The following is a 26644-nucleotide window of genomic DNA, read 5'->3' on the forward strand; positions in this document are numbered from 1 at the left end:
AAGACGCTCCCTGGGAACAGGTGTGCTAGTGCGTTCTTACCTGGACGTCAGACTCCAGCCAAGGAGCAGATAATTTGGGAATGGACTATAAGGCCAGCTTAACTCTGTACAATCCGAGCAAGTCAGCGTGGACGCAACATATTGTACTTTGCAGCAGTTGGTTGGGTGGGAGGCGAGGGGAGAGAGGCCGCAGCTGGAGGTTTAAAAAAAAAAAAAGGAAAAGGAAAAAAAGGCGAGGTGCTGGGAGAGAGGTCTGCCCGAATCAGAAACACCCTGTAGCGTCTCCGCCTCAGGAGGAAGGCGTATTTCGCAACCTCCGAGGGAAATCGCCTCGGCCGCGGCGTCCAAGTGAGCTGCGGCCGCAGCCCGCGCAGCCCGCGCAGCCCGCGCAGCCCGCGCAGCCCGCGCAGCCCGCGCAGCCCGCGCAGCCCGCGCAGCCCGCGCAGCCCGCCCCCAACTCTCCCGCCGCGCGCTGACCCCGGGCTTGGAGGTCGCGGAGGAGGCTGTTCTGGCGAGTCGAGTACCCGCGCCCGCGAACCTTCCACCTGCAGAGGACCCGGGTGCAGCCATGGGCTACCAGGGTCAGCGGCCCGTCGTCCCGCCACAGGTAACGAGACTGGGGCTGGTTCTGAAGGCAGGTCATATCGTTCGTTCACCCTGCAACAGCGTTTAGCTACCTTCACCCAGCGTCTTGATGTAGCACCACAGAAGGTTCTCCAGGAGAAAAAAGAAATTTTGCCTTGATCTTTTTTTTTTCATAGCGGGCACTTTTCAATATAACCCCTTTAATTTCACAAAAATCACATCCTTTGCTCCTTAAGAGGTCCTAAAGTACTAGGATTTCATGCAGTAGTCCACGAACTTGGTGCAGCTGTAATCAGGACATTTTAGGATGGAGTTTGTTCACAAGTTCTGTTTGAATTACTAGATATTGTTGTTACTCTATTATTATCCTCATTTTCTTATCGTTATTGGCATTACTTATTATTATTACTAATATCATGTTAGTCTCCTAAATTGCATATTTGTCTTACAGTTTTCTGAATTTTTGAGCTAGTTAAATATTTTTTAATTGCACTTTTATATACTAAAATAGAGCCATCTAGATGACAGAGAAACCCTCGTTTCTGAACATAAGGACAAAGGGAAAACTTGTCGTCAGTCTGCTGCTGTTTTTAATGTTGTCAACTCGATTATAGGATCTGGTATAATAGGTAAGTTTTTTTTTTTTAATTTTCAGTGAAAAGGCCAAATTTAAGACACTTATTATGTTGCTAGTATTCATAGGTTAATTTTAAAGGAAAAAATCTTAAATGATAAAATTGGTAATTGTTTTTTCATAAAAGCCTTCCCTTTTTTCCAATGTAACAATGTGCACACATCAGTCTCTCTTATACTAAAACTGGGGTGGTGATTCACACTCTTTCCACATTTGAGAGCGTCCTCCGTGTGTGATAGATTAAGGTGGAGCTGCAGATGGGAGATTGCTGAATTTTTTTTTCATAGGCTGCATCGTCAAGTGATAATGTTACCTAATTTACTTTTTTCCCTGTTCCTGGAGTGGCCAACCGTTACTTGAATCACCTTTCCATAACCTTCTAGAGGTGTAGAACCTCCAGATACTTGCAAATATTGGAGATACAAAAGTTTAATGTGAAAACATAACAATCGTGAAGAATCAAATCCACGTAATATTTCCTTACCCATTTATAGAGTATTAAATTTTAAAGTACAAACTTATTATGATATATCAGTTGTAAATATAATTTAATCAATAAATAGAAATGGTTTTTTAAATGATTTTTTAAAACAAAGGAGCCAAATAATCAGAATTGAAAGAAATGAGCCTCTCATATTTTCCCAATTTGAAGCAAAGGAAAAGTTCAGAAAAAATTAAGTGCGTTGCGTTATAATAATAAAGGCAGTTATTTTTTCAGCGCTTTTGTTATTTGAAACATCCAATGTAAGAAAAAGCAAGGACAAAACAAAATCCTGCAAATACTCATTGAGAATATTACTTCTTCCTGTAAAGTTATGACATTTTAGTCTCAGTCATCTGGATTGAGTTACTTTTCTTAACTTTCACAAGTTGATGTATTTCTTGATTTTACTTTCCATATACAGACAATTTTTTTTTTCAAATGGTAAATAAACTGTAGGAAACTGAGGCAAAGTAGTAGCAAGTAGGCGTAAAGACTTTTTTGAAATTCAGCCTCCATGTACCATAGAGGTGTAGGCCGAATTCCAGAGTTAATTCCTGATATGAACACTTTAAGCTGATTCATGTCAACTTAAAAAGTACTTCTTAATTAGGCTCAGCAGATTTTTGAAAGGGGAAAGTTTTCAGAGAATAAATATTCTGGGTGGAATTATTTTAAGTACATTTTATTTTAAATGTTTCATTGTCCATAATCTAAAATTGCCCATTTCCAAAAAAGATTCATAAGAAATAACATTACATACTCCTTTCAGCTTTATAAAAAATACTTTTGCCTTCTCATTTTCCTCTCCTTTTCCTACAGAGTTGCCCATTTTGACCCCAGGGTTGGTCTTTCCTCAAATCTCATAACCCTTCTATACTCTTGTTATCATCTCTGTTTTCCTGGCCAGCACATAAGGAGAGCTCTGGGTCATTACTCTCCACATATTCTAGGTCATATGTCCCCCTCACCCTGAAGGGAACATTATTTGTGTGAACTGTCATCTGTTTTTCATTTGATGCTTTCTTACTCTTATTTTTCCACCTCATAAATTTGCTCACTTGACATGCCCTTAACTTACAACATTTTATTCTGAAATAGGCGTTAATATGCTAACATTTAATTTTAATATTCATATACACTGTTTAAAACTATGTCATATAAATATGTCAATTTACTTAGCCTATTATATACAGAAATTGGGGGAAAACTTCCGTGTTTCCATATGTTTTATTAATGTGATGAGTGGGACATTTTATGTTTTTTCCAGGATTGCCTTATTCAATGAAGCAAGCTGGCTTTCCTCTGGGAATATTGCTTTTATTCTGGGTTTCATATGTTACAGGTAAAATGCTATGTAATTGATTTTTCCTGCAATTTAAATTGTGCAATGACTGTTTTACACAAACACACACACACACACACACACACGCCCTGTAATTGAATTTCCTAATTAAAAAGTGCATCAAAGAATCCTAAAGAATTTAAACATTTGTATCTGAGGAGATTTACTTTCCTGCTAATCCTCTGAACAGATTAGAAAAGCATTATATATTACCAAGCCTAAATCCTTTTCATGTGCCTTTTCACTTTATGCCAAACGTGGTAGATAGAGGAGTCACTTTAAAGACTGATTAAGGCCAAGACCGTACTCTGAAAATGCAGACATCAGGGATTCCTTTCCCACAAAAACCTCGGGCAGGTGCACACAGATGAACAACCTTTTTGAGCTCTGTTTGTGCAGGTGGCACCAAGAGCCCCGGTGCTCAACCAGCAGGGATCCCCACTCCCTCCCCACCTTACCCCGCCTGCCCAGCCTCCTGCCTGCCACTGTCTGCAAGGGCAGCAATAAGGTGCTTCTGTATCGCTTCTTCTGTTCTGCTTCCCGCTTTCCGTGTAACATGTTCATTCACACCCATTCCCCTGTCTGAGTGCAGGCTTTACAACTCCTAATCATCTTCTCTTCCTGTTGTTCTCACCCCTGCCCTGTCGTCCCCCCAGTTCACCTCAAGGCAAACACAAGGTCTTTCCTCTACCTTAGTATCACTGCGAAAGAGGCAGCAATCACAAACAGACACCCACTGCAGTGGTTGCTGCTAGGGGGCTGCTATGTGTGATCACCTAGATGCCCTTTACCAGGTAATACAAAACACCTCAGCTGTCCCCTGCTCCAGAGTGGCGACCTGGGCCTTAACAGTATCACCTTCCTGTGAGGTTATGAACCCCAGCCACCATTTCCCCGAAGACTGAGTAACAGAAACCCCAAAGCTGTCCTCCTTGCCTCTGGGAGGGACCAATGTGCGGGGCCGTTGGAGCTCCAGAGCGCCACCACTGCAGGGCTTGGGCTGCAGCTGCTCTCCCCCGAGATCGAGTCCTGGTGAGCTGTTCCCCTGCCCTATCTTTTCACTCCCCTTCTCCTAAGAGCACTCCCTCAAATCTCTTGCCCAAGAATCTCTGTCTCAGCTCTACTTCTAGAGACTCTGACTAAGATGCCATCCCTCATAAAATCTCAGGCTTCCAAAACCAGCCTGTAACTCAGCTGTTTTTCCTCAGGCTGAGGAAGAAAGTAAAGCATGCAGCAGGTACCAGAGTCAGAGCTGCAGAGGCCCTCAACTCTCTTCCTCCCTGCTTCTCACCACCCACCACTCTCTAAACCTAAGATGCTTTTAGCTTCTACAGCTCTTAATTTGTAGCTTAAGACCCATAATTTAGTAATGTGGAATCTGTGACTTTGTGCTTATTCAGAGTTGCTGGTGCTTAAAAAGTGTATTTTATTTATGAGCACATTTATCACACTCAAAAACCCTATTCAAGGATTTACCCTTGTCGTTTTTAATTTCCTGTTTTCCAGTCAATCGGTACTGACAAATAATTAATTTCCTCCCAGGCATAATAACCATGGCTTGTTTAAGTGCATTATGAACATGTACACACATTGTACACCAGTAGACAGAAAGCATTTAAAAATATATATCACCTAAGGATTCAATCAATAATTAAGGAGAATGAATAGTTTCTTAAAGCCAAGTCACATTATACATACATAGATCATAATGTGAATAACTCTCTCAACTGATGCTATACGTAAACCTACAGCAATGTCTGTGAGCAGTCCTTTGCAAAGTCATATGTTGCAACTAATCAGCAGAAATTAGTTACTCGGTAATTTGGCTGCATGATGAAAATCCTTAAATAATTTTGATAAATTAAGGATGACCACACAGACACAAAAAATAATTATAGACTGTGATTCATTTTTTTCCTTAATTAGGATTTTAAGAGCAAAATCTACAAGTAGGGTTATAATATTGAATTGTTCTTTAAATTGACACTAATTATACAGTTGTTTGTCTCTACAATTATTCTTTTGTCTTTTTAAGGCCTTTGTCTTTTCAATGAGTTATGTCCAGTTCAACAAGTAGTGTTTCTAAGTTCTGTTTTCATGTTTGTGAAATGTTGGAGAACAAGAAAGAATTGTAAATATTTACAACAAATGATTTTATTTTAATTTACTTTAAGGTTCTCATATTTGTTGATTAGAGTAAAATAATTTTTATTGTCCAAGTATACATAACGATGTAAAAGAAAATTTTCCTGTTAAATAACGTACACTCATTCATGGATTATCTAAAATTTGCATACAGTACATTTAAAGGGAGATCAAAATGTTATAGTGATATTTGAGATTCCTAAAACTTTTGAGAGCTTTATCTATAGCCCGTATAGCATTTGTTATTGACTAAATTCTTAGCAAATTGTTACTTTTAAGCAGTACATTTTGAACTGTTGTACAATTCAGCAGTCTCATCCCAAGCATACAGTTCTTCACCAAAACTTTACAACATCTGTGAAATTGGTTACCTCCTGTTACTCCAGTCCTCACTGATTCTCTTCCTCGGCCAATAAGTTGCTTTTTAGTTTTCCTGCCTTTAGCATCTGTCTTTTGCTTTCTGATCCGTCCTCCATATTACTGCAAAAGTTATCTTTATGAAACCTCAGCCTGATCTGATATTCCCCCAGTCAAAACGTTCCAAGACTCTATAATGACAACAGAAAAAAATTTATTGCATTTAAATTCTTTCATGGTTCAGCCACAGTCTGCATTTCTGGTCTTATCTCCCACTAATATGACCTCTCTTTCACCCTGTCACCGACACTGCCCTGTGTGGGACTTATGTTTTAGCCATTCTGGACTATTCCATTACCCACATGTAGAATATACCTTCACACTGACTTCCCATAGATAGTCCCCCTGCTTGACTTTTTTTTTTTTCTTCTCTACCTGGTGAAATCCTGTTTATCCTTCAAGGCACTACTCAACTCTTCTGTGAAGCTTTTCCTAGTTTTAAACAAAGGATGTAGGATGAATTACCATGTCATTTGTGCTTGCAGAATATTTTAAAATATATTTATTAAGTCATTTATCATATTACATTTGAATCAGATATATAGACACCTAGCAATCCTGCTTTATTGATCACTGATTCATTCAACAGATATTTACTGACACTGCTGCCATTATAACAATGATAGCAATGATAGCTATAGCAATGATAGCATTATTCCTGCCCACATGAAGCTCACAATGTAGTATGTTAGGCAGAAAAAAACACACATAATTATAATGCTTCATGAAAAATACCATAATACAAATATGTGCATGACAATAGGGATACTGGCATTTAATCCAGCCTTAAAGGAGCAGACATGTTTTGGGGAGGAAAAGACGGCTTCACTGACTGTTTATGAAAAAATGTGAGAGAGCGAAGAAAATGGAAGGGTACTCCAAGCAGACGGTAATGTGGAAATGCAAGAGAGAACTATGTAAGTGATTCAGCCTGGCTAAAGTATAGGGTTGATGTTGGTAAGTGGAAAGAGATGAAGTTAGAGAGGTTTGCAGAGGCATTTTTGAAGGCTCCCATGTAATGATAATCATTACCATTTCCTGAAGACTGGCTAGATGCCAAGCATAATGCAGCCACTATACTTAATCCTTCTGACTCCATAAAGTAGGTATTCATGTTCTACTTTTTATGGAGGAGGAAATTGAGACCAGTAGGTTAACATGATTTGCCCAAGGTCTGCAGTTACTGGCAACAGAGTTGAGATTTTGGTTAAATGCATGGATTCTGGAGCTAGACTACCAGGGTCTGAGTCCTGTCTCTCCTTTATTCTGTGAAATTTAGCAATTTACTTAAGCTTCTGTGCCTCACTTTTCTCATCTATCAAATGGAGGATCATAATGGCACCTACTTAGGGCTGTTGTGATGATTAAACACGTTAATATACATAAAGCATTTAGAAAAAGGTCTGGCAGACAGAAAGTGTTGTGAAGTATTTGCTAGTGTTTTTGTGGTTTTTATCATCGTTACCATCATTATCATCAGACTCCAAATACAATGTTTTTCCACCTCAACACACAGCCTATAGAAGATAACTAAAAATAGCATGAGTTCTCATTCATTTAGCCTCCATAGTGTGCCAAGAATTGTGGTAGGCATTTAAACATCATCATCCTCATAGACTCTTCAAGGTTGGGGTATTGCCTTACTTTACAGATGAAACTCAGAGTCCTTCATCCAAGATCCCACAGCTAATAAACAGTTTTTTTCTGAAAAAAAATTATGAAAAAGTGTTGTTTTTTATCCAAAGGCATCAAAGTATTCCCCTGGAGGATTTTAAGCAGAAAACATGGTCAGATTTATGCTGTGGTCAGATTCATCTGGTACAGGGGGGAGGTCAAGAAAGTCTTAGTAGGGAGGGGATAGTGGATGAGAGAACTAATAGGAGTTTTTGCAGTAATCCAAGCAAGAAGTGATAAAGGCCTAAGCCCTAAAGTAAAACAGGTTAGAGACTAGAAGTGAGGAGATATAGTTGAATAATTTATGATGCAGTAGTTAATGGACTTAGTGACCAAAGGAAAATAGAAGGTGATGGATAATGAGAAGTCTAGTGTGATTCTCAAGTTTATCTTGATATTATTCACAGTTTGGAGAAATATGAATGCAGAAGCAGGTTCCAAAACAAATATATAAATTCTAATTTGGATATCTAAAATCAAGATGCCTATGAGGTCTTCAAGGTAAAATGTTTATTAGGCAGCTAGATATAGAAATCTGGAGTTTTGGAAGAAATCTGGGCTGGAGGTACAAATTTGGGAGTTACTAACATCTTTATGAAAATTGAAAGCATGACCATGAATAGGATCACATTAGGACATCTTGAAGAGTGAGGGAAAAGTCCAAGAATCCAGGGTTTGAAGAGAGTTAAAGAAACGTGAAAAACTAAATGGCCCAAAAGATAGGAGGAAATCCAAGAGAAAGTGATGTCAGAAAGGCCAAGGGAGGATGGTTGAGAAACAAGGGAATGGTAAACAGGGAGAAAATGCTACTGAAAAAGCAAATATGATTAATATTTAGGAGGTATCAATTGGATTTATCAACTTGGAGCTCATTGATGAACTTGTTAAAAAAAGTTTCAGTGAAATGGGGGTGGGGAATCAAGGTGGAAACAACACTGCAATGATTTGTATTTTCTTCTTTGTATTCTAGTACATTTCCAAATAACTTGATAAAAAATTCACCTGTGATGGAAGCACGAGCAAGAAAAAAGAAAAAGCACGAATCACACCCTCTGTGTAGCTGTGTACCCAATACAACTGCAGTGTCATTCACTAGGTGTTCAAAAAACATTGGGTTAAATGAAAGAGACTTTTAGTTATATATTTTCTGTATATTTGTGTCTTCAATTTCAACACTAGAAGTGGAACTTGGGAATTCTCTGGCGTTCCAGTGGTTAGGACTCCGAGCTCTTACTGCCAAGGGCACGGTTCAATCCCTGGTCAGGGTACTAAGATCCCACAAGCCACACGATGCGGCCAAATAAATAAATAAACAAAAAGAAAATTGGCCGTCTCTGTTTTTTTTTAAAAAAAAAAAGTGGAACTTAAATCTCTAAAATGTAAATTTCAAAAAAAAAAATTCTTAGAGTGCTCTCTTAACTATAATAATAATATAGTAAAGTAAACCATAATAACTATAAAGTTACTAGTTGTACTTTGTTATAAAACAAATGATCTGATTCTCCTAAATCTATTTTTTCTTCTGAATGCTTCCAGCACGTTTTATTCTCGGTCTTCACACATTGAACGCCTATGAGATATTGGATTACCTACGTTCTGTTGCTTGGACAATTGAGCCACATCCTGTTAATAGTCATCGCACTGGTTAGGTTAAGAAAGTAAAATGGAAAATTGAAGCTTTAACTCTAGTCTGCATACCCTCATCTGTCCAGTTCATTGCATGGATATATGAAGTTTATTTGCATCTCGATTGAAAAATATATAACTGGAAACAGTACAGTTTTATGAAAGATAAAGTTTTATGAAAAGAAAGTAAGACTTGCCATGCTAATTTACTGTAGCATTAAACTCTTCTTTAAAGTTCTTTTTTTCTTTAAGTCAAAACACTAAAAAAAAAAAAAAATTGTACTAAATGTAATCTGACATTTGTTTAATGGTTATTTTTGCCACAGACTTTTCCCTTGTTTTATTGATAAAAGGAGGGGCCCTCTCGGGGACAGACACTTACCAGTCTTTGGTCAATAAAACTTTTGGCTTTCCAGGATATCTCCTACTGTCTGTTCTACAATTTTTGTATCCTTTCATAGGTAAGGATGAATATGAAATTGAATATTGTAAGTATTTTCATAAACGGCCATTTCTGAATAAAATAGTTTTAATAGTCATTAAAGAATACTAGTAGTTGAAATATTTTCCACATTAAGTGTTTATCTTTAGCCATTTTTCCCTTGTTTTCTGTTCCTTTTGGTCAGTTTTCTGAGTATTTCATTGAAATAAAGTGAGCGTGATTCTGAGTTAATGCTTGTGATTCCCTAGCTTGATGAAAAATAGAATGATAGATTTCTTCTAAGGCTAAAATTTTTTTGAAAACCTAAGGATTTGTGGAAGTCATGTCCGAGGCCAACGTGCTGTTTAAAGTTGGCACCCAGCACTTCTTAAATAAGCAAAATGTTAATGTTCATCAGTGGCCAAATTGACTTCATTTTCAAAATAAGTAATACAGAAGCTATTGTTCAAACTAGTTTCTTATGTCTCTTCAGAAAGCTAAGAATATATTTCTCCAAAATTTTACTTTTTCAAATGAGGTGATATTTTGGAGCCTTGACAGCTTTCTATTATTGTTCCTCACTTTGAGCAAAATATGTGTTCCTAAAGAGTATTTGGAAACTGAACTTTAATAACAAAACAAATTGCGTTTTAAATGACTACCAAAACTCACTATTATTTAAAGATGTTCTGGAAAGAATCAATTTGTGAAGGGAAAATCTTTTGTAATACAAACTGATATTCTCCCACAAATCTGCTGTCTAGTTATTTTTAAAGTTGTACATATTTGTAATCACAATATATATTTGAAAGTAGACTATTTGGGAAGTGATAACTGATTACTTTCAAAATATTCAAGATGAAATATGTGATGGCTTGTTGGTGACTGTATTGTTTTAATTATGTGTTTAGCTATGATAAGTTACAACATAATAACTGGAGATACTTTGAGCAAAGTTTTCCAAAGAATCCCTGGAGGTAAGTCAGTATATTTATTTTATATAGTTTTTCATAGTTAATGTGATTCATAATAATTTAAAAATAAAATATTTGCAAGTGGAGGAATTGGATGACTTCAAATATCCAGTAATATCCATGATCCAATCTGATCCTAAAGTATTAATCTCTTATATATAGTTTATTTCTAATTTAGCTGTTTAAAAATTATTATTTATATAATTAAAATACTTTATATTTTAAATATCTTATGTATCACTATCTGTAGTATCATTTTTTCATGTAGTGTTTATACTACATCATTTCTTAAATAAGCAAGCTAATCTTTGTCCCCATTATTTGTATTAAGCTACAATTTAATATAGTAAAATTAACCCTTTTTAATGTATAGTCCTATGAGTTTTGACACATGCATATAGTCATATAACCACAGCCACAATCAAAATACAGAACCATTCCGTTATCCCCCCAGATTTTCCTCATTCCGCTTTGTAGTCAAACTTTCACTTATCTCCAGCCTTAGGGAACCACTGATCTGATTTCTCTTCCTACTTTTGCTTTTCCCAGAATGTCAAATAAATGGCATCTTATAGGAGCTAGCCTTTTGGGTCTGACCTCTTTCACTTAGTATGGTACATTTGAGATTCTCCATGTTTTGGAGTTTATTAGTAACGTGTTCTTTTTTTTAATTGCTGAGGATTATTTCATTATATGGATATAAACATTTTATCTATCATCCAGTTGAGGGACATTCGGGTTGTTTCCTGTTTGGCTTGATTCTGAAAAAGCCGCTGTGAACATTTTAAGCAGACCTTTTCAGCATGTGCCACAACGCCACTCCCTGTTCATCCTTTCACCATATCATGGCTATTTGAATAATTCAGAGATTGTGAGTCTTTTTGCTTTGAAGAGTTCCTCGTCCAAGCCACATAATCCCCATTTCATAATCGCCTAACTTTATAGTTGTTATTATCCTTCAAATTGATACAGAAACACGTTTTCTCTTAGTGTGTGAATCACCCATCCTAGAAACATGCCAACAAAATGAAACAAAACGTAAAACTGGAAATTGTGCCTATTCCTCTCACAGGGTTTAGTGGAAACTGAAACCAAGGAGATTTGAGCATCAAATCACTGACCCACTACTTGCTAGCTGTGTGACCTTGAGAAGGTTAATGCCCTCGCTGAGTTCTAGCCCCTCATCTCTAAATTATGAATTAGAGTATCACCTGCTTCATAGAATTATGGTGTGAAACGAGAGACAACGCAGACAGTGCCTAGCATATAGGAGGTGTACCCAGCACCGTTAGCTGTTATCTGTAGGTGCTGTCATAGCCCCCAGCCTCCAAATCCTGTTTTCATAAACTGAGATTAGGTGAGTGGATAGAATGTTAAGGAAAATGAGAAGAATATAATACCATATATACAATATGATCTAAATTATGTAAATTTTCTATTGCCATAAATAAGGAAAAAATAAAAAACATATATTCACATATAAACTGTGGTTATCTTTTAATTGTGCGATTCATGGGAATTTTTTGTTTCCTTTGCTATTTTTTCAGTTTTTCAAAGGAGCATTATTAATTTAGAAAAAATTCTTTCTTTTTTCTTATTTAAGAAGTAATACATATGTATGAGGAAAATGTTAGAAAACATAGCATAGTCTCTTTCTCTTGGGACAACCAAGTAGGCATAATCCTACCAACACTTCCTTCCTTCCTTCCTTTTCTCCTTCCTTTTTAATCTATACTTTCAGAATTTTAAGGATACATGTAACTTCAGACATCCGTGTAAATAAGATAACACTATATTAGTAGAGCAAACAGTTTGAAAGGGTAAACAGACCAGATACACAAATAATTTAATTCATATTATGTTCACCAGAAATATGTAAATAGTTGAGTTCAAGGGTTTTGGAACTTGACTTTCCTGTTTTATTGTTTTGACTCACAACGTTATGATGATTGTTTAGTTATGACTGAGTTAAACAAAAACCCACGATTAATATTTCCATTCTGGTACATACGTGTGTGTGTGTGTGTATAACTTATGCCATTTTGAAATTCCCACCTTGGAACTTCCTTACACATTAGTTTATTAGCCATATAAGAAAACTAGTCTTACTCTTCAGAGTAATAGCTCTCTTTTTTTGTTTTTGTTTTTTACCACATTCACTTACTTATTTGACAGACTTGGCTTCTACAGATTTTAGATTTTGCAGAAATTAATGCACAAAGACTTGGTACCACTGACATTGCAAAAGTATAATCACATGATCTCTGAAGGAATTCAATATGAGCTAAAAATTTAAACAATAGTGTCTTCATTGGAATAGATACATAGCTCCTAAAGTGAATACTGTGATTAGCACAGCTTTAAATATATATATATATATATATATAAATCCTTGTAAGTATGTTTTATGTTTACAAATTTTGTTTGTATTTGATCTCTCTCTCTCTCTCTCTCTCTCTCGCACACACACACACACACACACACACACACACACACACTATATATATATATATATTATTTCCTTGTTTTGATAGCCAAGAGTCTGCAGTGAATAAATACCAGGTTTCAGCAGCTTCCCTATGACATCTTCCCTATCCAAAAAGTTGCTTTGTCTGCTTTCCTTCAGGGAAATCACTTCTTTCTCAATAGAAGGGTAGAAATATAGTGAATATTTTTATCAAAACCTTGAGGTTTGAAATTTTAAGTTGTACTGATCAAGTCTCTCTGGAATACAGAAGTTAGAAAAAAAAAAGCCACAGAACATACCATTTCCCCATGTTGCTTACTTTATGAATGAAGGGTTTTGCCATTAGAGGGTTTAGGACAAGGAGTGACATAATGTCTTTAGCCTTTGGAAAGGATCTCTGTAGTTTCTAGGTTAAAAGTATACACTAAGGGGGCTTCCTTGGTGGTGCAGTGGTTGAGAGTCTGCCTGCCAATGCAGGGGACACGAGTTCGTGCCCCGGTCCGGGAAGATCCCACGTGCCGCGGAGCCTCGCGTCCGGAGCCTGTGCTCCGCAACGGGAGAGGCCACAACAGTGAGAGGCCTGCGTAACGCAAAAAAAAAAAAAAATATATATATATATATACACACACACACACACACACACACACATACACTAAGGGGACAAAGGAAGGAAGAAGCAGGACAACTGATGCAGAGGCTACTAAAATAATTTGAATGCAAAATATTATAACATTATTTGAATTATAGGTTCATCCTTAAGTTACTTTGTATTTACATTTTTCGTGAATTATTTCTGTTTTTACATGGTTGTATGGAATTTATTCAAAATTGTCATTTATGTAGCTCTTTGTATTAATTAAGTCATTTTTTTAATTAAATATTTGACTACTTGTGTCACTGGTGTTACTCATAAACACTTTATAATATTTATTGTGTTTTAGTTGATCCTGAAAACTTGCTTATTGGTCACCATTTCATTATTGTGCTTTCCACTGTTGCCTTTACTCTGCCTTTGTCCCTGTATCAAGATATAGCGAAACTTGGAAAGGTAATTTTTACATTTTAAATAGGCAAAGAAATGCACTTTGTTACCTGCATTAATTTTGTCAAACTGCTATCTCTATGGCCAAGTTCTTAATTACAGTATTCATCTTTAGTTTCTTTTAGTTTACTTATAATTGTATTGGAGTAAACTATGTTTGATATTTTATCTTATTTGGGGGAACTGATGGTTAAATACTTGATGACTATGAAATAAATAGGTCCTCTCTTCTCTTTTTTTAAGGTAGATACTCTGACACAGACAGCACACTTTAATTTTAGAAAATATAAAGAACTCTATTTAAACCAAGTCTATTTACTGAAAAATCTAGTCTATTTTCTATCATTCTTTGTAGTCATTTAAACAATTTAAAATTACATTAACTTTAATGAAGTAAGAATAAATCACTTCATTGGCTTAAAATTTTTTTGTAAATTACAATGTCTATTGTGCCCATTTTTTATCCAGTGAATTTAAATGTCAATATTTGATTGATTAATTGTAGAGAATTTGGCCAATATTTATGATTCTTATTGCTAAAGAGAAATGGTTATTTATTTCTAATGAAACCAACCAAGTACGTATTCAACTCACCACATATGCTTATCTGCATGCATTAGCCTTTATCTGGCTGCATTTTATTTCCTTACTCTCATGAAGTGTTTGTATTTTACTCAGAATATTATTGGTGTTGCATCCTCATTATGCCAAACATTCTGATAAAAAAAAATTTTTTTAAGTTATTCATGTGTTTTTACATTCTATTTTGAAAAATCCAACAGTTAATTAGTTTTACTTTTCACTGTGATGTTTCGTGTGTATCCACAGTGATGAAGCCCCCTCTTCCAGGTAGAGCTGAGAATGGGGATGATATTCCAGAGTTTTCTGACCATACTCCTTCCTTCCATAAGAGGCATCTAGAAATAAACTGAAGTGTATTAAAAGGAACTTTTTTGGTGAATTTTCTGAAATGTCTGAACTGTTTTCCATTCCACATGCTCAATGTAGACATAAATGCTTCCTTCTGAGAGCAAAAGGCAAGGCATTTATGAAAAGAAAGCTAATGTTCCATCATATTACTAATACTTGAACATTTTGACCCTAAGTGTCCCTTAAAAATGTCATATTGATGTATTTAAATAAATCTCCCATGAGCAAAGCAGAGTAGTTAGAAAACACTGATCTGGAGTCAGGCTGAGCATCTGCGTTCCCCACGGGCCACTTTCTAGCTATGTGACCGGATTCTTTCCCAATATCTGAGTGGATCAGAGGACTTATAATAGAACCTTCTCTCTAGTTAAAAACTAACAACCCAGGAAACAAGATTAATGACAATCAAATGAAATAAAAGCAATTTTATATTTTTCTTATCAGACAAAAATTTCTAAATGGTGCTTATCCATTTAAAAAATTAAGAGTAGAACACAGATTTAATGTTGAGAGTGCAAAGAACACATATACACACAGACCAGTTTATATTGTAACCAGTTAAAATAGTGACAGAAGAGAGAGGAAGTAGCAGAGAAGACTCTAGAAACACAGACCAAAGGACAAAACCACAGAGGAAAATTAGACTTAATAGAGCTAGAAAGCAGCAAGGAAAAAGCAGAGGCATCCCAAAATGTGTGTGAGTGGGTGGGGGGACGTTGTATAGGAAGGGGCAGGGTAGGACAACGACAGAAGCAAGAAGCAATTATAGATAGAAAAAAGCACAAGTCAACACTAAAATAAAACCTGAAGAAAAATGGAAACATAATTTCCCTTTATGAAATAGTCATATTTGGTACTTGTTCTATTTGGGGGGAAAAGAACTAAGACTAAGATCTAATAAAAAATTTACCTGCCTTAGATTATCAATACCAATCTGTAAGAATAAACTACTAAAGAATTGTATTTTAAAAACTGTACATAAGTTTACTCAAGTAAAAAGTGAATCACCTAATATTTTCAATAAAATTGTCTCTATTCTAAACTGACCATATATCTTTACATTTTCTTTTTCAGATCTCTCTTATTTCTACAGTTTTAACAACTCTGATTCTTGGAATTGTAATGGCAAGGGTAGTTTCATTGGGTCCACACATGTAAGTTTTGTTGCTTCATTGGTTGATATTTGATTTATACCCATCATTCAGATGTTCATATGATATATTATAAATGCAGAAACATAAAGTTATAATGGTACCAGAAGCATCATTTATCTTCAGTATTTGACAAAATGAGAGAAAATGATTACGTTTAAGTAGTAGCTGATGGGATTAAACTGAGTTTGCTTATTATTTTCATGGCCTGCCTAAAGAATTAAAATAAGGAAGGGATTTTGAATAGTGAGAAATAGGAACAAGGTAGAGAAGTGGTAGATGGCAGAAAGAGGAGAAATGGTAGATGGTAGAAATTTCTGTATCTATCTCACAGATGGATTTGTTCTTAACAAAGTTTTCACCAGTCTAGGTTGAAATGAGAAGAGTAAAGAATATAGTGGATGTTTTTCTCTATTTAATGAAATGTGGTCACCTTGAAAACCACCCTTTATTCTCTACTAAGATTATATTCTTTAATTGTGTTAAAATGCTTTGTCATTTGTGAACTAATAGTGATAGTTGGTAATGATATTTATGTGTTTTTTACATTATTATTTGGCCAAATAAAATGTTGGGAACTTGGCATTGGTTCCACAAATTTTAAAAATGTTACTTAGCCGTGAAATTCAAAGTAGAGATTCTACTGATCTAAACCACACAGTTCTTACGCTTTGATTATAGAATAGATTTATCAGATAAGGACTGGGTAGTTTGTATCCACAGTCCCAAGAGAATGCTGTAATGAAACTAGCTTAAAATAGCTTTAAACACAAAATTGGGTTCCCACAATGCACAATAACTATTTGTTGAATAAATTAATAAATAATACATTATGGAGTTTCCATGACACCTTAAATATTTTCTTTATCCTACATAAGACAAATAAAATTAATTTAAGACAATCTCTAACATAGTGCAAGGAACATGCTGGGTCTTCAGTTGTTATCTGTGAGGAAAAAAAGAAACTTGGTGAATAGCTATAATTGATAATGCCATCCCCCAGGTAACTTATTTTTTTCCTACTGAACATTGTTCTGCAAAATCACTTCATCTTCCACTATATATGACTTATGTCAGGCTTCTTAATTTACCAGGAAAATACCAAAAATTATGCCTTAAATTTATTTGAAAGGAAGTATGAACTATCTAGACTAACTACATTTCATATGGTCTTTTCTTTAAAAAAAAAACTTTTTTTAAGGTTTTCAATAAAAGGAGATAGCATAAATATCTGTAATGTTTATATTAATGTTATCTTCAAATAACTTAATCCCAGTTCATAGTTGTATTAGTCCGTTTGGCCTGCTAGAACAAAGTACTACAGACTGGGTGACATGAACAACAGATATTTATTTTCTCATAGTTCTGCAGGCTGGCAGCTTGGTTGGGTTCTGGTGAGGGATTTCTTCCTGACTTGCAGATGCCTGCCTTCCTGCTGTGTCCTCATGTGGCAGACAGAGGGAGAGACAGCAAGCTCTCTGGTGTCTCCTCTTATAAAGGCAATAATCCCAGTAAGAGTGTCCTACCCTCATGACCTCTTCTAAACCCAATTATCTCCCAAAGTCCTCATCCTTACATACCATCACGAATTTGGGTTAGGGCTTCAACATGAATTTTGTGGGGAGCACAATTCAGTCCATAGCGATAGTGTTTTTGAAATGTACCTGGTTCACTTCAATATGGCCATTTATTCCTTCATCTAGTAAACACTTGTTGAGTACCTATGGCTTCTAACTATTTTGCTGTGCAGCACTTACTGCACATTGTTCATGATCAACTATGGATGAGGGATTTATTTTAAAAACAAAAAAGAAAAAGAAATGACAATACAGTATTAGGAGTGCAAAATAGAAGCATAAATGAGGGGCAGTGTCAGCACCGAAGAAGAGAGTTCTTGATAGTCTGAATTAAGGAAGGCTTCCTAGAGGAAGAGAAATATGATCTGGACGTTTTGAAAGAGGAATCTGAATTTTTCCAGATAGATAAGGGTGTAAAAGGCATTACAGGCCTGGGAAAGGTAAGCTTAAAAGCACAAAAACACATATTAAATTCTACTGGATGTATTTAACATCTATAATATTGGTACCGTATTCTGCTCTGGTTTTCAGAAGCTGAATTCACAGCAACGAAAGGCTAATAAGTGTATTGAACAAAATACACTAATAATTTTTGCTTAAAATTTTTACTTTTATAAGCCAGAACTATTTTAATTGAAGCCTTTATCATAGAGAATAAATCAAGTTATAATAAAAGGTGTTAATAGATTTGGGAAATAGAGTACTATGAGGGAATATTGAGGGGAAAAAAGCAAGCAGCTAAAAGTTGGAAGTAAATAAATAAGCCATTAGTTGAGCCCAAGCAGAACAGTTTAAAGCAATGATTTTCAACTCTGGCTTCACATTAGAATTACCTGAGTAGCTTTAAAAAATGCTGATGCCAGGGCCCTACTTGCAGAGATTCTGAAGGAATTGATGTGGGGTCAGGCAACTGGATTTATTACTTAATGGTTTTGAGTTTGTGAACAAAGATCTAGAGCCTCTTGGTTTGAAGAGATTAAAATCATGAGTACACATTTTAACTGACACATTTCTAAAAATAGGCCAGAGATTTTGTTATTTTAGTTACTGTTGTGTTGTTACTTTTCATGATTCATCCTTCAGTTATTTTTTTCAGTGTCTTCTATATACAAAATGTGTGTGAGATACTATTGTGAACACAAAGAGAAAGTATCTCTGCTCTGAGGGGTGCACAGTTTAGTGGGGAAGATAAGATGATACAAATGACTGTCATATAGGCAGTGTATCTGATACAAAGGAAAGAGGAAGGAGAAGCCACTTCCTGGTGGTGCTAAATGAATTGATTTTTATGGCCAAGAGCTATTTATTTCTGTTATAAACAAAATATGACCTGTATCTTTTTAACCTTCCTCTAGTGCTGATAATCATATTTTATCTGAGTCTTTGAAATTTTTCTAATAACAGGGATTATTTAGTTAACTCTTTCAATATTTAAATGTTAAGGAAGTGTGTTTTTTAATACTGTGCTGCCTTTTATTTCTGTTTGAATACTACTGCAAACAACTTCTGTTTGTCCAGATTTACAATCAGGCTAATCAAATCCCGTGTTTAGGGGCTGGCACAGTAGCTAGTCAGGCAGGCTTTTCTCTGAAAATATGACAGCCACGAATGCTTATAATCCATAAAACATGAGAAATTCAATACTCCATGTGTGTTTTTCCTCATTTTTTTGTTCAGATGAATGATCAGAAACCCTATACTTTTTCATAGGACTTTTAAAGTGGTATTTGAGAAAGATCTTTAAACCCAGTATCAGAAAAGAGGAAGGTCTGCAATGGCGACTGGTATTGACCTTGTTACTATGGAAACACCTTTGTAGTGGTTGTGTTTTAAAAATAAAACATACAATTCAATTTCCTTTTCCATAACTCATAGGGCCATAAACTCTGCTTTTTGATATGATTTCAAATATCTCACAGTCCAATGACTTTCATTTCTTTTTGGAAATAGTGTGCAGTTTTATTGTGTTTTCTAACCTTTTGCTTTCTAAAAACTGAGGTGACAACGCAATCTAATTGCTTTCCAGAAAGTGTGCTAGTATCAAAATGCAATAACACATTTCTCCCATTTTTTTTCAAACTACAATCAGAGGCATTATCACTGTGAAAACCTTCATTCTGTGCCTCATTAATATTCAATTCTTTACATTCAGGATGGAAATGATAGCATGCAGTCCAAATTTATAACTAGTCTCCCTTCATATAACATTTCTTTTACAGCATTTTAATCAATAGTGTAGTGTGTTCCAAACATAATTTCAAAAAATGTGTCTACACTTTTAACAGGTATTTATGCATATAAAATGTGCCTTTTCCAAGGATCTCAATACATACTAGTTTTGTTACCCCTTATTCATTCTAACCCTGAAATTCCACAATTATAGCTATATATAAAGAGGAACTAGAGGGGATTAAAGAAGGATCAGAAAAAAATGGGTAAAGACAAAGGAATAGTACATATTTGAAAAGGGAATGATTAGTTCTGGCAGATACCAGCCACTGATTTGTTTTGATGGTGCATAAATTATTGCCGTTTTTGTTGCAGACGACAACAACCGTAGAACCATAACTGGTTGAGGCAAGAGAGAATTTATTGACACACACAGCTATAAAGTTCAAGGCTATTTCTGTTATTAGGTTTGGTTGGATTTAGGAGCTCAGTCAACAGAATCATAGTTTTTCTTTTTTTATCCTTTGGCTTCATATCCTATTTTGGCTCTAGTGTCTGAAAGACTTTCCCCTTATTGTGACAAGACGGCAATGGCAATCTTAGCCTACATCTATTCAAGTCCAAGTCCATAAAAATAGAAAGAGCTTTCTCTTTTATTTTACCTCAAACCTCAATTCCAGTATTAGTTCTGATTGGCTCTAGTGAGGACCCATGACGATCATGCCTTGTACTGTGTTGCTTATGTTTATGTTACATGACTACCTTTGAAGCTAAGGATGGGATCATCTCAGCTAAAGCACACAGACTCTGAGCAGAGGAAAAGGTATCCCAAAGGAAATCAAGGCAATGATGATGCCACAGGAAGCGGGAGTAGACTGCATGGTGTAAACTACAGATATCCACTTGAGGTGACAGGAGGTTACTGGTTACCTTCAGGCGTTTCAATCAAATGATAAAGTTGGAAAGTAGCTTAGAGAGAATTAAGATCTAAGTGAATTTGGCCAAAAAAAAAAAAAACCCTTTTGTTTTTTAAGAGCCTCAATGAATGAAAATCTCAGGACAAAACAGTGGCTTAAGGCAGTAAGAAGTCTAAAAACTACTGTTTTTACCATGGGAAATATGGAACATGTTATAGACCAAGGCAGAAGATGGAGTGAAAGTCCCCCAGGAAATCTTGAAAAGTTGGAATTCATGATATAGAGTGCTCCTTGGAGAGGATTGAAGTCATGAGATAATGAAAATGATCTTAGGACATTAAAAATTTAATACAAAAACATTCTCTGGCAAAGAAAATGTTCCTAAGGCTGCTTCCATGCTAACAAAATTTGCTCACTCATTTGCTAAAATACCATTTGACTCTATTCTGTAGCACTGCTAGAGCTAGTGTTAAGTTTTCCCAGACCAATTGCTGACATGAAGCAACAAATGGAACCATCATGTGACTTGAGTCTGCATGAAAATAGAAAAGAACAGCTGTAAGACAATATGTTCTCTGAGGAGATCAGTCCGGTCCCTGTGTTAGTGGAGCTGAAGGAGCAGCCTGGGTTGCTCAGTGTTAAGGACTCATCCCACTCATCATCAATTTTTTTTTTTTTTTTTTTTTTGCGGTACGCCGGCCTCTCACTGTTGTGGCCTCTCCCGTTGCAGAGTACAGGCTCCGGATGCGCAGGCTCTGCGGCCATGGCTCACGGACCCAGCCGCTCTGCGGCATGTGGGATCCTCCCGGACCGGGGCTCGAACCCGTGTCTCCTGCATCGGCAGGCGGACTCTCAACCACTGCGCCACCAGGGAAGCCCATCAATTATTTTTTTATAAATGGCTGCCTTAGTGAAATGTGCCACCTGTGTGTTATTTCCGATTAGAAGCCAGACTGGTCTGTGGTACAGATTAACAACCAAAGAGCAAAAATCGAATCACCTGTTCTTTCAGCTAATAAGCATTTATTAAATGTCTGGCTTATGCCAGTCACTCTTCTAGGTATTGAGGCTGCCAAGATGAGGAAAGCACAGTCCATGACCTCAGATATTTATAGTTTGTGAATGGGGAGAATAGACAGTTAATCTCAATATAATATTTAATAGAATATGGCAAAATGCAATGGAAACAGGAAGGGCCCTTAGCCCAACCTGGGCAGGCAAGTAATATTTCAAGATAAGACAGTATGTGATCTGCTGTTTTTAAAACAATGTACTGGGATTAGCTGGGTCAAAAAAGGAGAGAAGGGAGGAGTGGGAAGCTACTGTTGGCAGAAATGAGTGAGGCCCAGAGGTGTGAGGTGTATAAGGACCTAAAGATTTAACGTTAACAGGAGGTACCTGGAGAAGAAGGACACTGCCACTGGTTGGGGGAACTATCAAAGAAAATAAAAGTGCATCCCTTGACAATTTTCTCAAAAACTCTATCTTGCTTTTATGTTTCTCCTCGAATATATATTTTATCATAGTTTTAACAATGGTCATGTCTCCATATTATCTCTTTTGAAAAACTGCCGAATATTGGTGCTTTCCTAATCTACTGACCTCTGCTCTCTCATCGCCACCACCTGTACAGCTTCTGTTTTAGGGAAGTAACTAGAATGTTGGTGATCCTGAGTTGAAAGTTCAGCTAGAGAGAATGAAGAAATGATCGTAGAGAGGTTGGTAGAGACCAACATGGAAGGAAAGCTTTACATGTAGTGCCAAGAAAGTTGGATTTGTTCTTTAGTTGATGGGACATTGAAAGTTCTTCGGCAGGACAGTAACCACAGCGAGTCTTCATTTTGGACTTCTTGCACCGCAGAGGTGAGGATAGATGGGGGTTAAAGGCCTGGGAGGAGGCTCTCTGGAGGCAAGCATCCAGGCAAAAGACAACTGGAACAGTATAAAGGCAAGGTTGGCAGAAAAGAAAAGGAAACAGAGGAGGGTGTTGCCAAGGTTTCCAGCTTGGACAACCAGAATTGTAGATGGTCCAGAACTCACCACCAAAAGGAGAAAATGAAAAAGTCTGTCCATCCAGTAAAGCATTTACTAAATGCTTGGGAACATCGATGAAAAAACCCCAGCTTATTTTAAGTTGTTAACCAGGATAAAAAAGGAAGCAGGTCTGGAAAAAACATAAATTTTTAATTTTAATATCAATTTTGAGTAACCCTTGGGGTGGAGAGAGAGGAAAAGGAAGTTTTGGAAATGCAAGTTTAGAGTTTAGGAAGAGTCTGATATGAACAGGATTGTACAGGGACAGCATATAATAATAAGGTGGGGAATTCCCTGCCGGCCCCGCTGTTGGGACTCTGCACTTCCACTGTTGGTGGGGAGGGAGGGGGGCACGGGTTCGATCCCTGGTCGGGGAACTGGGATCCCACATGCTGCATGGCACAGCCAATAATAATAATAATGTGAAGAGGTTATTATTAGTAGAACCCCAATGGTAAATACAATTGACCCTTGAACAGCATGCGTTTGAACTGCTCGGGTCCATTTATTTGGGAATTTTTTTTTCAATAGTAAATACTGCAGTACCACACAATCACAATTGGTTGAATCCACAAATGCGAAACTCAGATAGGGAGGGTCAACTATAGGTTATACTTGGATTTTCGACTGCTCTGACGGTCAGTGCCCCTAAGCCCTGCATTGTTCAAGGGTCAACTTCCATCATCTGGAGTTCACATCTGAAATTACATTTATTTTAATATAAACCTTGAGCACTTCCGTTTAAAAACAAAAGGATCCGGGCCTCCCTGGTGGCGCAGTGGTTGAGAGTCCACCTGCCAATGCAGGGGACATGGGTTCGTGTCCTGGTCTGGGAAGATCCCACATGCCACGGAGCGGCTGGGCCCGTGAGCCATGGCCGCTGAGCCTGCGCGTCCGGAGCCTGTGCTCCGCAACGGGAGAGGCCACAACAGTAAGAGGCCCACGTACCGCAAAAAAAAAAAAAAAAGGATCCGTTTTGATGTTTAGGGTGATACCCAGGAAGAATGTTCCTGAACAGCTGTATGTGTTCATGTGGACCACAGCTGTCTATAGAACAGACTCAGAAGAAAAGTGAGGTGGGAGCGAGGAAATGGCAGAGAGCTGTCAGCTGATGTGGAGCTAGGGAAGTGGGCAGATCTGCTTATGTCACTAATAGCTTGTGGTGTGACAGGAAACGTGGAGCCTTTGTGTGCCAGCCAGAGCACTTAACTCCCAGATGCATCTGGTTGAAGAGGTTAATATGTAAGGCTCTCTTAAGAAAAACGCAGGCTCTGCCGGGATTGTATGATTTGGAAGGTGCCTGTGTTTAGCTGAAAAGAGTTTGGTCAGGTACAACAGACACATGTGGTGTCCGACCTCCTGATCGGAGGTCAGATGTTCTGGTGATCAGAAGCAATCCCTATGCAGCTTGTTTTCTCCAGTCTGTGAAGACTGGAGATGTATTTGGTGGGACTTGCTTCCTACTTGCTTATTACTACAAATCTACTGTTATAAAGATAAGGAAAAGTATGTCTTTCAAAATAGGATGCAAAACCTGAATCCAAGAACCCAAACTGAGATAATTTTGCAAAATGAATTTAAGCCCCGAAAACCTCCCCACCTCGCACACATAAGGAAAAGGCTTCTAAAAATTTTATAACTAAGCATGTCTGGATTTTTCAGAGTAAGAGAAGCAATCATTCTTGTAAAAGTATTTGCAAACTGCTACAAGGCAATCTGTATTCCTGTCAGTATTAAAATATGTTAAAACACTGGAAGCATTGCTTCTTAAATGATCTGAACCTTATGATAAACCTTCATTATGTTGCCATGATTTATTTGAAGTTTTGTAAGACATTTTAAAAGATCCTGCCTCTTCCCAATATTGCTTTCATTTGGATTTATTTTTCTCAAAAGAATATTCACATATTTTTACAACATCAAATATTACAAATTACTTTTAATGAAATAGAGCTGCCTTCTACCAAATCCTTTCCTATTTCAGCTCTATCTTTTGGCGTTTACATTTTTACTTCTAGGTAATGTGCTTGTAACTGCTATTTCTGGATTCTTACTGTTGTCATATAGTAGATGAGGATTTAGCTCTTTCAAATTATTTTTCTTCTTCTTCTATATCATAATATGTGAAGACTTAACACAAGTTTCAAAGTTAGTTATATTTCCCTTCTGTTACGTTTTTTCTAGAATTGAGACTTGCTTTTGGTTTTGTTTTTAATCATGTTTAGTTGGATGTTCAGTTTAGCTTTAAAAAAAAAATTTTGATTTTTTCAAAGCAGTTTTAGGTTCACAGCAAAGTTGAGAGAGCGGTACAGAGATTTCCCACAAATGCCCTGCCCCACACATGCATAGGCTCCCCCATTATCAACATCCCCTACTAGAGTGGTACATTGGTGACAGTTGATGAATCTAGGTTAGTCCATCATAATCACCCAAAGTCCATAGTTTACATTAGAGTTAACTCTTGGTATTGTACATTCTGTGGGTTTGGACAAATGTGTAATGACATGTATCCATAACTATATTATCATACAGTGCATTTTCACTGCCCTAAACATCCTATGTGTTTCCTCTATTCATCCCTTCTCCCCCACCCCTAACCACTGGCAACTACTGATCTTTTTACCGTCTCCCCAGTTTTGCCTTTTCCAGAATGAAATACAGTTGAAATCATATAGTATGTAGCCTTTTCAGAATGGCTTCTTGCACTTAGTAATATGCATTTAAGGTTCCTGTCTTTTCGTGGCTTGATAGCTCATCTCTTTTTAGTACTGAGTAATATTCTATCATCTGGATGTACCAGAGTTTACCCGTTCACCTTCTGAAGGCCATCTTGGTGGCCTCCGAGTTTTGGTAATTATGAAGAAAGCTGCTATAAACATCGGTGTGGCAGGTTTTTGTGTGGATCATATGTTTTCAGATTCTTTGGGTAAACACCAAGCAATGTGATTGCTGGATCCTATGATAAGAGTATGTTTAGTTTTATAAGAAACCATCAAACTGTCTTCCAAAGTAGCTGTACCAATTTGCATTTCCACTAGCAAAGAATGAGGGTTCGTATTGCTCTACATCCTCACCAACATTTGGAGTTGTCAGTGTTCTAGATTTTGGCCAGTCTAATGGCTGTACTTTTTTCTTTCTTTCTTTCAAGGTGTGTAGTGGTGTCTCAGTGTTGTTTTAATTTGCACTTCCCTGGTGACATATGGTTTGGAGCATCTTTTCATATGCCTGTTTGCTCTCAGGATCTGTTCTTTGGTGAGGGGTCTATTAGGGGGTCAGTGGATCTTTGGCCATTTTTAAATTGAGTTGTGTGTGTTCTTATTGTTGAGTCTGAAGTGTTCTTTGTATATTTTGGAGATAATGAGTCCTTTGTGAAATGTGTCTTTTAAAAATATTTTCTCCTAGTTTAGCTTTTGACTTTGATTATTTTTGTTACTCCTTTTCCAAATGCTCGAACATATAAGATAATCTACCAATCTTGTTATTTTTCCTAGAGAGGAGTCTCAGAGCCTTCGTCCTCTTACTCCTTTCTAGATAGAGTGATTTCTCAGTTTGCTGCCCCATTGTCTTTCTAGGACTTCCTTTCACCTCTTTTTTTGTGTTAGACACCCTACTTCCAGTTTCTCACATCTTTCTTTTTTTCTTTGTTTTCTCCTTTTGCTGGAGCATCCTGAGTAGCTTTCTGGTGTGTCTGAGTCCTTTATACACAGAGGTTTAGCAAAGTGAGTTAACTCTTTCACATCTTTAGCTCCCTCTATGTCATTGTAACTTAACACCAAGAATAACCCTTAATCTATGTGCATGTGTGTATAGATAGAATCTTAAAAATGTAAAAGGATAATTTTATACTTTTTTTCCTTTCAAGTCTAAGATGTAATCCAAGTGGTGATTAAATAATCAGGCAATTTGCCTCTCTATCCATTTTAGATGTCCAGTATCTTAAGGTTTAATGAGTGCCCTCTTTTGTTCAAACATTGAATTTATTCATTTTGAATTTATTCAAACAAAGATTCCATTGGTGGTAGTCTCCACACCACTGTAGCAAAATTTATATCAGC

At 36.8% G+C, this 26644-nt stretch overlaps 1 protein-coding gene across 1 annotated transcript in view; it reads left to right on the forward strand.

Moving 5' to 3' along the window:
* Window positions 1-565: 565 nt before the first annotated feature.
* The window catches only part of SLC38A11 (solute carrier family 38 member 11), a gene marked incomplete at its 3' end in the record, with an annotated part of 52587 nt that continues 26508 nt past the window's right edge, over window positions 566-26644 (forward strand). Inside the window, 9 exon segments of the mRNA XM_082658699.1 lie at window positions 566-607; window positions 1097-1214; window positions 2971-3045; window positions 3445-3476; window positions 3478-3532; window positions 9234-9368; window positions 10240-10305; window positions 13711-13817; window positions 15816-15895. Coding sequence (XP_082514825.1) covers window positions 569-607; window positions 1097-1214; window positions 2971-3045; window positions 3445-3476; window positions 3478-3532; window positions 9234-9368; window positions 10240-10305; window positions 13711-13817; window positions 15816-15895 — 707 coding nt within the window. The 5' untranslated portion in view covers window positions 566-568.

The sequence above is a fragment of the Grampus griseus genome (assembly GCF_964374135.1).
Source record: "Grampus griseus genome assembly, chromosome: 7".
Taxonomy (NCBI): domain Eukaryota; kingdom Metazoa; phylum Chordata; class Mammalia; order Artiodactyla; family Delphinidae; genus Grampus; species Grampus griseus.